Source organism: Schistocerca piceifrons, chromosome 9 (assembly GCF_021461385.2).
Source record: "Schistocerca piceifrons isolate TAMUIC-IGC-003096 chromosome 9, iqSchPice1.1, whole genome shotgun sequence".
Lineage (NCBI taxonomy): Eukaryota > Metazoa > Arthropoda > Insecta > Orthoptera > Acrididae > Schistocerca > Schistocerca piceifrons.
In genome coordinates, this window is record NC_060146.1 from 132,379,794 (window position 1) to 132,396,054 (window position 16,261).

The window sequence follows — 16,261 nt, forward strand, 5'->3', positions numbered from 1 at the left end:
TGTACACCTCTTAAAGATTCCTTCCAAGCACAACATTAAAATTAAAAATTAGAGTGGAGTAGACAGTTTTGTCTGCCTGCAGCAATAAACTTACAAAATATGGAGTGAGCTTCAGTGGAGAAATTCTCCTGTTGATGGCATTGAGAACAGCCATTCTGTTATACACAGCTGATACCACCTGCAAATAAAATGCAATAATGACTAGTAATTGTACATGTAACTTCAGCAACAACAAGTTTAAATCTCTAAAATATTTTCTGTGTCAAAGTTTCGATAACTACAAAAAAAAAAAAATTCAAAATGGGACTGTGAAACTTGCTGATGGTATCAAGTCTCCCTCTATACTTTCACCTATCAATGCGACACATTTTTCCCAATTATGATGACTTGCTGGAGACTGGTTACAGAAGTCTGTACTCTGGCTTTCCAGGAAACTTTACATCTCAAATTTATCTCATTATCATTCTGGAAATGCCTGCATCCAAGGAAAGAGAGGAAAAAAAGGTCACTAGGTGGTATATCAGGAGAATGCGGTGTTAGAAAAAATTGGATAATCTGAAGAAGCAGTATGAGTGACTGTGTCCCACGCAGAAAGAGGTGGTCTTTGCCTCAGAACAGAAACAGCCCCTCAGACAGCTTCCAGTGATGAACTGTCTTGACAGCCTTCTGTAACCTAATCAAGACATTTTGGTAACACACCTTTTATGAGCATAATCTATCAGCATCACACTGTGCCCGTAAAAAGAAACATTCAGCATCACTTTGCCTACTGATGGTCGGCTCTTCACCTTTATCGATCGCAGTGAATCCACATTGCCACTGCTTCCTTTTCTCTTTGCTCCACCCAGCACTTGCGTACAGCTGCATCTACATCTTACTCAGAAGCAACCGTGAAGTGGACAGCAGAGGGTACTTCCCATTGCACCAATTATTATTCTTCCTAGTACATTCACAAATGGAGCATGGGTAGAATTACTGTTTAAACAACCCTGTAATTAATATAATCTTGTTCTCACAATCCCCACGGGAGTGAAATGTAGGTGATTGTGGTATATTTCTGAGAGTCATCATTTAAAGCCGGCTCTAGAAACACTGTAAGTAGCCTTTCTCAGGATAGTTTTCGTCTATCCTAAAATGTGCACAAGTGCAATTTCTTCAGCATCTCCACAACAATTATTGTTCAAACAAATCTCTGATACTTCATGCTGCCCTTTGCTGTGTACATTCAATATCCTCCATTGCACCTATTTGATGCAGATCCCACACACTTTAACAGTATTCTAGAACAGGTCGCACAAGTGTTTTGTAGGTAATCTCCTTTGTATACTGACTGCATTTCGCCAGTATTCCACTAATAAACGACAGCCTGCCACCTGCTTTACCTATGACAGAGTCTATGTGATTGTTCCATTTCACATCCTTAGAAAGTTGTACGCCGACAAATTTGTGTGAGTCGACCAATACTGTATTGCTAGGATTAGAGAAGATGACGATTTGATTTTCGCAAAACAGATGTCCTATACAAGCAGTAAGCACATGCCGCTTCACTTCATCACTATCGGCATTCTATATATCCAGCAGATGCTCCCTAGTACTTTTCTACAGATTCCAAAAGCTTGCTAATGGCGGCACTGCTCAGAGCTGAGATATGGACCTTCCAATACACAAAACTATGTACTACTTTTAGGAGAACACTTGTAGCACATTAACGACAAAAGTGTCAAAGTGCAATAGCATAACAAATAAATGGTTACAATATTAGCATCTCCTCTCATATTGGTTCATCAATGGGAAGGAAAACAAAAAGGTAAATGACTCTTCCCATGCTGTTATTGTTCTGACATACAAAAAGGTGTTTTTTGTTATTTTGCTTTTATTTTATTTTAGCAGCTGTCTAAAGTGCCCATAGTCAGACATTTCATAGATTAAGACGAGTATCACACAGTGAACAAATTTATCTATCTAAAGAAGTGAAATTGTACCTTACTTGTATACCACTCATGAATTAAACAGATAATATTTTTTCCTTCTTTTTGAAATGTATTTTCAAACAGCAATTACCTAACAGATATCCAAAATTATTTCAACGATTATTTTTTCCAGGAATTTATTATTATGGAGTTATTTGTGTTTTTCTGCTTACCACAATATAGTTAATGTTGCTGAGAGATTTTTATTTTACAGAGGAATTTAATATTTAAAATTTGATAGCACCATGTACTCATTCAGTCTCTCAAGTTTGCTAGAGCATAGAGCTATTGGACTACTGATTTAAAGTACTTCACTTTCTGACTAAAATATGACAGCTTTTGGACCAAGCCCTTCTTATGCAGTAGAAAACCACACACACACACACACACACACACACACACACACACACAGAGCCACTGTCGCTAGGGTGCAACACTAGTCCACTGGTGTGGGTAGTGGGTGTAAGGAGGCGGCAGAAGAAGCTAGTGCTGCATGTATAAGCCTTTCTGATGTCTCTTGCCACAATTCTGTATAAGACCCCTGTGGTAGCAAATTAATATTTTTCTTTCCACAATAAGTGTCCCAGAGGGTTAGGGTTAGAACAGTTACTGATTATGGAGCTCATTCTTCAATAAATACTGATAAGACCCAAGGAGTATTGAAAAATGACACTGTTATACACAAAAACCTTTATCATGGCCTGTGAAAACCATTGAAATGATGATCCTACAGTAATGAAACAGTGAACTTTAGAGCACTGTTAGGTTAGAAGACCACAATCGCAGACACAAAACAAGCTGTCATTGGGGGCATGAACCAGTGCTAATGACTGTTTCTAATTAGATCAATTAATTTAAACAGTCATACAATTACTGTAAATCTAACACAGTGCAAATGTGTCACTGAGTTCTGTCTGAAAAAAACTTGTCACAAATATTCAGTCAGAGCTTGGTAAGATTTCAAAGTGATGCAATGATTGACAATTTTATTTCACCTTAACTCTCAGGGAACAAGTTCTTGCAGAAATTGGATGCATTCATGTTCACGTAGTACATGAATACCAAAGCTATTTCACCTTTTTTTGTGCCATCCTCTTTCGCTAGCTTTAAGTACTAGGACACACAACACGCAATAATCTTCTGCCGGTGTCTGGTAAGCTCAGAACCGAAAGATGATAGAAACATTGTATGCGTACTAGTTAACCTCACATTTAGTCCAGCAATAGACTCATGCAACAGCAGTCTGTAGCAGTGCTGGTCGCATAATCCACCAATGGCATAATGGCGCCCACTGCAGCTTTCAGCTGTTGCAGCAGTTCACAACTGAGATCAGCTTCAGTATATTGGTACCAACAGTGGGTCAGCAAAAAGCAGTTTTAGCAAATCTGAAGCACTGCAACAGGGGATTTATGTGGCACTAGGGCATTCACATTTCATTATGCCTGGCCCTGGGACATACAAAGACTGGTCACACAGCCGGCAGAGAGCATCACGCCTGCGACTGCTGTGGAATGGGCTACTGCCATGTGGCCACAGAAAGTACGGTCGCTCTACCACTGCCATCTGGTGGAGTCACTGACATTTGCAAACCTGTGGGATGATCAGCCGTACAGTCTGGCATTGGCTCAGATGTGCTGAGGGTCAAATAAGTCTGGCAAAAAAGCAAGTAAAGATGTTTGTTTCGTAAAGAACTCCCCTTACTTTTCGACAGTCTACTTTGAGGGACACACACTAGATCCAGTAAACCTCCAGCGTTACCATATGACTGGAGAAAAAAAGGATTCTGTCAATCTCTGCAAAATACTCATTTACTGCAACATCACTTTCAATTTGATGAAAATTTCTTCCCAGTAAGCCAAAGTTTCAAGTTAGGGAAAAGGAAGAAGTCACTTGGGGCTAAGTCCAGTGAACAGTATTGATGAGGAACCAATTTAAAGTCCAGCTCATACACTTTCACCATTGCTATCGCTCATGTGTTGGATGGTGTATTATCGTGGTGAAAAAATGCCGTTTTGGGTACCAATCTTAGTCTTTTTCTGGGTAATGAAAGTTTCAAATGATCCAACAATGAAGCATAATAGGGACCAGTTGTGGATCTGCGAGGATTACTCCTTGGAAATCCCCAAAACAGTGGCCATCACCTTACCAGCTGACAAAATGGTTTCTGTCTTTTTTGCTGCACTTTCACCAGCCTTTGTCCTGTTTTGACTGCACTTCTGACTCTGGCATGTAATGATGGATCCAGGTTTCAACAGTACTAATCAGCTCAAAAGGTCTCATGGATTTCAATTAAACATCACCAGACATCGTATTGAAATGTTCTGCCAGATGCGCTCTCAGTTGAGTTTGAGCAATCGTGGCACTCACTCCAAACAACTTCTTCATAGCCAATTCTCCATGCAGGACATTAAGCACTCTCTCACTTGTGATACCTCTAGATCTCAATCTAGATGCAATCACAAAAATCTTTATTCAACAGACTCATATTACCATATGACAGATTTTGTCAATGGTCTTCTTTGTAGTTACACGAATGGCTGCAGCACACTTCATCTTCGGTGCTTGTCCGGCCACATTTAAATCGATTAATCAAAAAGAAAATGGTGCAGTGTCTGTGTGAATCTCATCCAATTATGTTGTAATTTGTACAGTAATCCAACTCTTCAACAGAAAATATTTAATAACAGCACGAAACTCTGTTTTCTCCATTTGCAATTGCAGTCAACGTATTGGCCAATTAAGACAGCTGTCAACAATGGTCTGTATGCTGCACATCATTGCTTTATACAATCAATGGAATAATCGAGCTTACCAGCCTTGAAGGCACAACAAAAACGTTCCATACCTTCATGGAAATTTACCAGACTTATCAAACCACTCTCACAGGACCCTTCTAGCTGGCAACCCACTTACTGACTACTATCACTGGAAGCTGATACCCAGATTTCAAGAGCCAAGTTTGCTCGCCAGATGTCAGAATCCTCACTGCAAGTCACTGCCAGTTCGACCAACATCTGCGCACCCTCTGCCTGCCCAGTGAGCACACACTGCTGCATGCCAAACTGCCATGTTTACAAGCTGTGGCTGGAATACCAACAGAGAACCCAACCAAGAACTGGTTCGACGCCTTACCCTGCCCACCCCCCCTCCCCTCCCCAACCGTACCACCCCACCACCACCTTCTGGACGAGGGCATCAAAGGCATCAGATCTCTGACAAATGTTGAACTGAAAAAATAAATCAACTAATTCCAAACTGAGCGTGGCTGGATTATTCTAGAACCTCCACACCTGGATTGATTCCACAATTTTCAATGAGTCTATTTTGCCTTATGAGATTTTATTTTTGTTTTGGAAAAGGATAAAGAAATCTACAGTTTAAGGCCACAGGTCAGATTCTTGGAATTTTAAGTGGGCAGTTGCTGTTGACAGATGGAGTAATACACTACTAGACTCATTACTTTATTTACCGACATTGAATGTTAATCTGCACACACTATGTTACCCAAGTGGAGTTACTTACAATAATTTTATGCCAGACGTCGGGTGAGGTATCTGACAGAATTTCGTGCTGCGTAGTGAGTAAGTGGGCAGCACTGAAACTGTCCACCTCTATCATTTCATTTGTATCCTCCATCTCTATCACTTCTTTTAGAGGTAATGCTCTTTCTAGAAAAAAAAAGGAAGATTTACTAATTTATTTGGTTCACAATAATTATGTGAAACTCCAGTTGCACAATAACATTAACAACATACACAGAGTCAAAAAGTTACGTATAAGCGGAAGAGAAAAATGCAAAGAAAGATGGAAGGAAAACTGAAGTTTAAGATTTCATGATTACAAGGTCATTACAGACTTAAAAAGATTACTGAAGGACATGCATCGTATCCATAGGTAAGAAGTCAAGTCCTGACATTTTTAAACAAAGTACTACAGAAAGATAGACTCTTGGGCTTAGGCAGAGAAGTAGGCCCGGTGTCACAGTGTCACACCACAGTATATATAATGTGAGGCCCGTGGTCAGCTGGTGTGAGAAAGATGTCAAACGTCTGACAAACAGAGGGGTAACTGTTGTCTGCCACTGTAGCCAGTGATCTGACTGTAATTCTGAGAATACAAGTTCAATTCCTGCTACTGCCAGGGATTTGGTCTCGGAGAAAGGACTCAAATGGGGTCCACTCAGATTCATAAAACCAGCTCGAGAGGAACTCCAGTGAGAAGTAGGCCCTCCATAGCGCAATCAAATGATGCCATATGGTAGAGGATGACACGGTGGCCCATCAGCACTGAACGGTTCATCAGCGCCGCAATACAGAACTGGTTAGGGCCCCTGTTGGGTACAACATGTATTGTGTTTGGACAGATGCCAAGATAGATAAAGATAAAACATTCATCTGAGCATAACAAGCATGTTTGGAGCAGATAAAGTATTGCTTATCACCTTGAAAAAATGAAGCTAAATTTGAATTTTTTATTTGTTTGCTGGTACGCAATGGAATCCCCATGACAGCACGATATAGCACATCACTAGAGGAGCCACAACAAAAAAAAAATGCCCAGACTACTGGTATCATGGAATATCATGTGATAATTTGTTTTCTGTAACTGAAGGAGAACAAGCCAACAAACCACATCAAGTCTGTGTTCAGCAACAATTCAACATCACATGACACTGCGGTTAGTGGGTGCAGACGTTTCCGATGTTGTCAAACAAGTCTCAATGACAAACAATGAAGTGGCAGACCATCTCTCTGTGAAGAACTGAGAATCGCACAAGAATCAGAGGACCTGGTGCTCGAAGGCCAGATAACCACAATCGAGCCTACAGACAAACAAGTGAAAATCGGTTGCGGGTCAGATTTCAACATCTTGCACAATATTTTGTATGTGTCAAATTTCTCTGCTTGTTAGGATCCACCACTATTTACATCCATTAAAAAAGGTGACAAATCGAGGAAGCAGTGGAAATGTTGCAGCTATATCGCACCGATTGGATGACTTCTTGAGCTACCAAATCAACACAGATACATCACACTCACCCCAAAACAAAGGAGCAAAGCAAGCAGTGAAAAAATGCAAGAAGCCAGTCGTCATCAGAAAAGTCAATCTTCGGGCTCGCTGATTATGCTCGTAAGGGGCAAACTGTCATAGGTGTACTAGCAACATATCCTGATGAGGTTACAGGTGGTTGTCAAAACAAATGTCAAGGGGAGTTGTTCACAATGTTTTTCCTTCACGACAATGCACCAGCTCATTCTGCACAGGACGCAGTAACACAAGTTGCTTCTGTGAGCTATCTATGTTTGTATCTCCTCCTCCCATGATCTCCTGGCATGGCAGCCCATGACTTCTTACTCTTTCCTAGGATGAAGAAATCATTGCAGATATGACATTCAAAGGTGGACACTTCTGAACAGACGAAACGCAGACTTCTGCAAGTGACGTATTCTCCTAGTTATTTACCATTGGGAAAAATGTGATGTACTGAAAGATAAAATGTAGAGAAGGATTAACACCATCACTAAGTGTCAAAGATGTTGCTCGATTTTTCAAGGTTATAATCAAAAGTTTATAACTATCCCTAGTAGGATAGTTAGCACTTTGCCATCCACACATCTCGTACAAATTTATTAGCTTGGCACTGGCAGCGCTGATTTGGATTACTTGGCTTGTCACCAGCCACTTGTCACCTTTCCCTTGATGACAAGCTTCAAACACATTGACTTTTGCATGCTTTAATTTTTCCAGAAACCCTCTATTTTGCTGTATCATTCCACAAACTCAAATTTTATTTTCAAATAACTTTTCTGCAAGTTCTACACTATTATAATAATTATCCACGTAGAGGTGATGTCACTTTCTGTAAGAAGGTGTCAATAGTTACATCATTGTTTTTGCTAAAGGCTGTCCAGCGGCGGAATATATATTGAATGAGGAAATGTATCCCATACTCGAATCACACAGCATCCAAATGAGTATGTCATATTTCGTAATTTTCGACAGATTGTAAACTTTAAAATTTAACCGTCCATGCCACGGTATCATTCCTTCATCTGTTGAGATGTTTTGACTTAGATTAAACATTTCTTTAAACTTTTTGGAAAAATAATCAATAATGAATTAAACTTTGAAAAGCCAGTCGGCATTATCAGGTTTATTGTTGTTGTCAGAAAAATGTAAAAATGATAATATTTGTCTGAATCTGTAGCGGGACATTGTTTTGCAAAATATCTGTGTGTCTATCAATGAATTCGTTGACCAATAATCATCGATCCTTGCTTTTTCTACAATTCCCATAAGGATAGCAAGCCCAAACCATTTTCTAAGTTCAGGTCCCATAACGTAGACAAATGTGACATTTTTTCCCAGTTTCCTTCTATTGCAATTTTGACTGTGGTACCTGCTGGTTTCGTTGCTAATATATTCAAATACACTGTTCCCAATATATAATTCTACGATATCCTTGACACTCTGTGTATCTTTGGGAAATATGTTTGGACCCAGAGATCCTTCAATAAATCAGTTGGCAAATGTAGCGTTCGCCGAATTCTTCTTGGATGTATTTCAATATCTTCCGATGATTCTGCTTCACTTTCATGTTATTGACATCGAGTGTCTTCTTCCCAATCGGCCAAGTCGACCGAAACATCAGACATCGTAAATAATTATATTGTCTCTTTCATCAGCCATGCTGAAAGAGCACACGTACTTGTTGACATGTGTAACTCATTGTTACCTAAACAAAACACCGACAGAATGCATAAGATACAAAAGTGCTGCTGCCGGCCACTGCACGAGACTATGCTCACAACACCACTGTGGTGTCGCCGGCCACTGAGAGATACCACGCATATGACACCACTGTGGTGTGGCCGGCCACTGACCACTATTCCGCGCACAACACCACTGTGGTGTCACCGGACGGCAGAGTGTTAAGATGCTGAGGTAGCATTCAAAGTGTGACAGAGAGTGTAAAGTAAGAGAGGGGGAATCGGAATCGGGAAGGCTATTCTGTAAATCAAAAGGTTTGTAACTGACATACATAAAATGTTTAGCATTCTTTATGAGTTGATTGATGGCAGACAGGGTCCATTTCACACTGAGAATATTTGTATTGTGTATAGCCCGAGAGGAATTTAACCATCTATCTTACAGACAACGAACATCGATCTGAGAAGATCTGCTCGATAAAAATATATGAGAGACATGTATTTTATTTCAACAAATTAAATATTTCACATCCTTGCATCTGAAACTAATGGAAAACCATATAAATGAAAACACTAAATATAAAAATATTATACACATGTAATACTGAACATATTTATCGAGTGCTGCACAATAGCAATCTCTGATCCAATAATTATGAAGTTTGGTTTTACAAGTGCAATTAACTAACAATGTTCTCTATCTGAATTGTCACCCAAATCTGCACATTTATGAGAAGGGTATCTCAAAGCAATAAGAGAGCTAATATTTTTTTATGAATGGAAAAAGATAACAAAAATAATACAACATCGTTGAAGATACACAGCATATCAGTGAGATTCCTAGAAACCCCAATGTTGGTGAATTGATAAATGCTGCAAGAAGTACTAATATAAAGATCTATACAAACAACACATTTGTCATATGCATGAAGACTTAATATTCTTACTCCAAGTTAGCTGAACAGTGGGGCAATTTCACAGTCTCTGCCATTCATCAGTCTCATTTCTTTGTGAAAATTTATCAGGTTAGAACACAAACTTTGGTGATCAATTCATTGTAAAACTTCACGGTTAACGTGAAGCTTTGGAGTTAATAATTATTCCCACTCTCAACACAATTACCTTAGAAGTACCATGCAGTTAAGGCAAAGTTCCATCAGCCAACCCTACCATCCAAATACTCAGCAGAACCAAGCCAGCAACATGACACGGTGAAGGAAGTCACCCGTGTCCTTCGAAGAAACAGTTTCTGCATTTGCCTTAAATGACTTAAGGAAAAACACACAAATCTTAAATCTGGATGCACAGATGGGGATTTCAATTATAACCCTCCTGAACACCAGTCTAGTCTCTTAATCACTGTATCAGGTCACTTGGTGGAAATTGAAAGAGAAAAGGTAAACAATCACTGTAATTGATGAGAAATTACTAAAGCAAACTGGATTGTACTATCTGTAGAAGACAGTACTCCTCTTGTTTCAAATACGTAAGTGATCGAAAGGTAACAAATATCGGTGCTTGTAGACACCATGCTTTGTAGCTTTCAACAAAAAAAACTTAATCTGTATATTCTTACAGCGCATTACTTGATCCATAAAGTTGCAGGAATTCTGTTACAACCAAATTTTGTATGCTGCTAATGCCTCAGTTCATCATAAGGCCAATGAACCCTGGAAAATGCTGTCTTTTCCAAGCCGACACACACAGATGTGTATACGCTAGTGAATAGCTGTCATCATCCTGTACAGACCAATGGTGGCCTCAATACACTGGGAGATAGGGTGCACATTATCGTTGATAAGTACTATCTTCAAAAGGAGCTTTTACATCTCAGATAAGTTTTATAAGCTAATAGCTGTCCACCATGGAAGATGCACAGAGTTTTGCAATATAACCAAGTGTCTGAAATCTACCTTGAGAGCTGAAGAGGAAAGGTTCTACGTCCTCACAGCTGTTTGTGGGGAATCTGTCTTCTAAAATAGGTTATGTTCTCTCAAAATATAAAGTCAAGGTTATTCTTCTGCTAGTACCAAAGATTGCCACACTCATTGGCTCTGAAGGATGACTCGATTCTGCGAAGTAACGTACGTACAAAATTCCGTCACTGTCATTCGTCATATATCGAATATATACACTTTACATACAGTTTGAGAAAAGCGCGTGGAACATCGATGCTGTATCTGCCTGCTACAACCTCACCAACCTGCTGTGGCCGAGCACTGTACACAGGCAAATCACACTATGGCCGACTAGAATGTTCACATTTTAGTATCTGTTTTGTCCTTCTGAAATTCAGTTTTCAAGGAAGCTACTGAAACACAGTTGATGAATGATTTACTCAGTCAGTATGATGGTTGTAACCAACAGAAAATGTGAAACCTTGTAAAGGCAATAGTTAACTCTCAGACAACAGTTCTATCCCCGTTGACTAGAATTTGTGAAATGACATCCTTTACAGAGGAGTCACGGTAGGTTATACTCCGTCAACCGTGTGTTATTTCTCCACAATCATTTGCAGTGAACTCACATGCACTTGACTTGTCCTAGCAGAATACACAGTAGGTAGCAGCAGTTTATCGCCGCACGGAGATGACTGAACGAAATAGCAGCAGCAGATAAAGTGTGGTTACAGATGAATTCCCACAAGTTTATGTACTGATGAAACAACAGTTTCCTTTGACCTGCAACATATGCTTTATTGTTCACACACTGGGCATGTTTTGCATCATCCCCTCATAAACAGTCATCATGAACAAAAAACCTTATTTTTGTTTCCCCTTGTCCTTGCAACAGATGAGTCATTCTCGGTCTGAGGTCTGATGGGGTTACCCCTCCTTTCTCACCTTTCACAACCCCTCCTCCTTTTCTCCCCAATGAAGCAACCAACAGTTACAGAAGCTAGCATAGTTCTTTCTACCTTTACATGGTGGCTACCTGCAGTACACGAATTTTGTGTCTTAATAGTAAGTATTACTCAGCAGCCATTCTGTCTCACTGTAATATATTTACACAGCTAGCCATTAAAATGGTAACACTCAGAATGGAAGCAAATAATGAAATCTTATTTACTGTGCATATACAGGAGATGGACAAAAATATGAATACACCACAAGGAATGCATGCTTGAACACAAATGCAGATGCTAGCCACACCTGCAGGTAGCACTGTTGTATCTGACCATGAATGACTCATATGCAAAGCCCTCAACACATCTGAAGAGTCAGTCACAGTCAGAACAGTGTTGTATGTAGTTGTGAGTGAATTACATCTGAGCTAAGTGAATTCAAATATGGCAAAATTGTCAGTCCTTCTACAGTGGGTGATTCCGTAACCGAAGTACCCGAACTGTTCGGTGTTTCGAGAGGCGGTGTAGCGAAGATTTACATCACATTCAGCCAAAGTGGACAAAACATCATTTACTAAGTCAACATGCAAGCAAAAGGGTGTGTCAAGTGTTCGTAACAGCCAGCCACCGAAGATATTTTGTCACAATGAATAAAACAACGGCTGCAAAAGTCACTGCAGAACCAAATGTCGCACTCTCGAACCCCGTCAGTACCGAAACACCACGAAGGAAGCTCCCTGTAAATGGACTTGCATTGTGGGCTGTAATTTCGAAAACTCTCATCGGTGATGCAAATACCCGTAACAGGAAAATGTGGTGCCACAGCAATAAAATCTGGACTACGGAGCAATGGAAATGTATAATTTGGTCCAACAAGTCTCGTATCACATTATTTCCAATTTCTGGCCAAGTTTATGTTCGAGGAGAGAAACGTGGCGGGGTTCGGTAACGATTTGGGCAGCCACATTGTGGTATCCCTTAGGACCCACACGGTTACTCTGCAGTACTGCATTACTACCGAGGATTGTGCGACCATTTTGGCTGATCGGGTCCATCCCTCAGTACAATATTTGTTCCCCAATGGAGATGCTATGTTTCGAGAGGCCAGGGCCCCTGTTGCCACAGCAGACACAATCCAGGACCAGTTTTGTGAACATGAGCATGAACTGTTGCATTTCCCCTGCTCACTGCAGTCATCAGATCTCAGTATTATTGAGTCTTTGTTGTCTACTTTGGAGAGAACAGTGTGTGATCGTAATCCACATCCAGAATCGTTACCCGTACTTGCTAGTAGTTTGGAGGGAGAAAGGTATAAGATTCTCTTGAAAACCATACAGGCCCTGTAGTTATCCACTCTTGAGAAGACCAGAGGCTGTTTTGAATGGCAACATATTTTCTGCACAGTATTAGGCACGGTAATGTGTCGTGTTTTTGGGATTTCCATATTTCTGTCCACACCCTGTACAGTAACGCCGAAGAATCTGTGATTTGAAGCTATACAGGGTGAAAAAAATAGTATGAGGGAGCACTAAAAAGTAATATGTCTGAATTTTTTATTCTGTTCTCAATATCAGTTAAGATACGCAGTTGTATCTCTCTTTTGGTGGAGAGCTCTGAACCGTAGTGTGTAACATGGTGATGTAACATAACTATGTTGACACGTGAGGAACAGTATACTGTAATCGAATTTCCAATCTGAAAAGTACGGTATCATCGAGAAACTGTGGAGCACATCAAAATCGGCAATGTGAATGGATACCACAGATGTCAGCGAGGACTCGTTACAATCTGCAACGACATGTCGGAGGCACCCCTGAAGACCAAGACTCCCCTCTCAGCATAGCAACGTCCTCAACACTGAGGTCTACAGCATCAATCAAGCGAGACCTTTGCCCCAGTTCGAGACTTCACTATAGCAATCACTGTCTACAGTTTGTTAATTAGTGCATCAAGTAATGCTTTGCTGCTAGTCCATTACAGTTTTACATTATCCAGTACTCCTGTGACAAAGAAGTGTGGCAAAGTTAAGTGAATCTTTTATTCGTGTTTATAATACAATGAACTAATATTTCAAGTGCTCTAGTTTGATGAGCCTTCGCCCAGAGCAATCAAAGAACCCACAGTTGCGGCTGGACAAAACTAGTTTCCCGTGGTCACAACAACGAGATCGTCCCCACAAGGAGCATCCTCTCCTTCAGCAGGAAAGTGCTAGACCGCACACAAGCACCGAGACATCTGCAGCAATCTGACGCCTCAGGTTCACTGTCATAGTTCGTCCTGCACACAGTCTCAGCTCGGCCCCATCCAATTTTCATCTTTTTCCGAGACTTAAAGAACACTTTTGAAGCCTTCACTTTGATAGTGATGGAGCAGTGCAAGCAGAGGAGAGGTTGTGGCTCTGTAAAAAATCCAAACATTCTACAGTGACTATATCAACTATTTGTCGGGAGAAATGTGTCTTTTGCCAGGGTGACTATGCTGAGAAATATATATGCAGATGTGAAGGATGAATACGTACATTGTTAACGAATTTGTTCTATTTGAAAAGCTTTGGGAGTTTTCACGTAAAAATATTCGAAGGCACTACTTTTCGGCATGCCCTCGTAGTTGAAAGAAAATGTTGTGTAGACCTCAACAACAGGGCACAGCCCTGGCCTTAACACATCAGAAACATGATGCCTGCTGTGCTGATTATAAGAACCAGAGGTGATCACGTCGCGTGCCTAATGGCACCGCACGTTGGCATGATACGTGCTGAGCTCATATGACAGAGAAGAACACAGTCTGTAAATGTCCATACTTCTCAGAGAATATGAAGAACAGATGATTATTGGTTCTAGTTGTACCTGGAAAATGGTGTACAGAAGGTAGAGATGGCCCATACTTTCTTGTACTTATCTGACTAATCCTATGCCACTATCAAGTCAAAATGATTCCTTGATGAATAAATTACTGAACTGAATTATGTTTCCATGTTATATATTCTAATTTTAGAAGTGATATCCACTGGACTAGCTCAGCTAATGTTCAAAATTTATGTGCATATTTGATAGAAGGCCAATGGAAAACGTAGAAATTTCTATTGCAGCAAATGAAACACCATTAAATCTTGTGAGGAGGGAAAAAGGTCTGCAAGCATGGCACAGTAGGCCAAAAGTTGTGATTAAACTGTGATGTGGAGCTCTGTAAGAAACTGATTCCTGTTACAGTTAAGCTTCCGATCAAGTAGTGTAGACTGAAGTATGTGAAAAGTTTAACAGCAATTTCAGTTCTCCTGGTGTTTTTGATTTTGAAATTAAAACAATCAGTAAATGTGGTTTAGAAGGCTATTTTAAATGCAACCCAATCACGCACAGAACTTAGTAGAGTTATGTAATTAAGACCCTCGCGCACGCGTTTGTGTGTGTGTGTGTGTGTGTGTGTGTGTGTGTAAAAGTATGTACAAATATGCATCAAAATACTTGTCAGAACTTGTCAATCATCTATTATAGATTTTCTGACTTTTTCCCACAGTTTTTGATTTTATAACAAAAAGTGTATTACAAATGGCAAAGCGCATTGAACATGGCACACATTAAACATGGCAGGCTCTGCTACAGGTCCTGTTGATACGATGTTTGTTTCATATTCACATTCATTGGATTCATCTATTCACAACCAGATCGTCATCTTCTCATGTAATCTAGACCTTGTGCTAGACTACAGCCACAATTTGGAGAGGAGGTGGTCAGAGAGGGTAGGGTGTCCACAACCACCTTTCAGCTCAAAGCTTAATAAGCAGTCAAACGGCCTGTGATAGTGGCTTTAACATTGTCATCAATGAGTTGTTAATTCATCAACGAAATTTAACTAGAATTCTGAGCTGTCAGGGTGGGTTGTAGCTGTGTAACTCAGGTTTTGGAGCATTTGGCTGGCAAAGGAAAAGGCTCCACGATTGAATTCCAGTTCAGCACACAGTTTTAATTTGCTAGGAAGTTTCAAATCAACATGCAGACTGCTGCAAAGTGAAAATTCATTCTGGAAAAATCCCCAGCTCTGTGGCTGAATACTACAGCACTTCAAATATGGACAACTTTTTTTACCACTTTGAGGGCTGGGCAGCTAGGGTGTAGTTCCAAGTGGATGATACTGTGCTCTTTCATGGTTCTTCTGAATTTTGTGTAGGCTCCAGGCCTAGACAACATAGCACCAGAGCTCTTAAAAGCCGATATTGAAAGTACTGTTAAAATGCTCCATCCTTTGCTGAAGCATATTTGGCTTGAAGAGAAATCTCCAAAGGAGTGGAAAAATGGCTTGGTGGTAAAGCTCCCAAAAAAGGGAAATTTGTCAGACTGTAATAACTGGCGTGGTATTACATTGTTGTCAGTGCCCAGTAAGGTCCTCACCAGAATTATTTTAAACAGAATTAAAGAATCCCTTGAAAAGCGACTGCGTAAAGAACAGGCCGGTTTTAGGGCACAATGCAGCTGTGTTGATCTTATTAACACTCTTAGGATCATTTTAGAGCAAAGCAAAGAATTCCAAGCAACCATGTACTGGCATTCATTGATTTTCAAAAGGCCTTCGATTCCGCGAAACGTTAAGTGCTCTGGTAGGTGTTGCGGAAGTATGGCATACCACAGAAGATCTTAAACATCATAAAAGATCTATATGATGGCTACGAGTGCTGCGTACTCCACAAGGGAAATATGACAGAGCCCATAAAAGTAACAACTGGAGTCTGGCAGGGTTGCATT

The 16,261-nt window shown here is 40.3% G+C and overlaps 1 protein-coding gene across 1 annotated transcript in view; it reads right to left on the reverse strand.

The window, feature by feature from the left end:
- LOC124717272 (nuclear RNA export factor 1-like) overlaps positions 1 to 16,261 on the reverse strand; it is a 158,419-nt gene that overhangs the window by 128,422 nt on the left and 13,736 nt on the right. The window contains exons 4-5 of the mRNA XM_047244085.1: positions 5,493 to 5,638; positions 95 to 178 (exon numbers count right to left, since the gene is read on the reverse strand). Coding sequence (XP_047100041.1) covers positions 95 to 178; positions 5,493 to 5,606 — 198 coding nt within the window. The 5' untranslated portion in view covers positions 5,607 to 5,638. The remainder of the gene's footprint in view (positions 1 to 94; positions 179 to 5,492; positions 5,639 to 16,261) is intronic.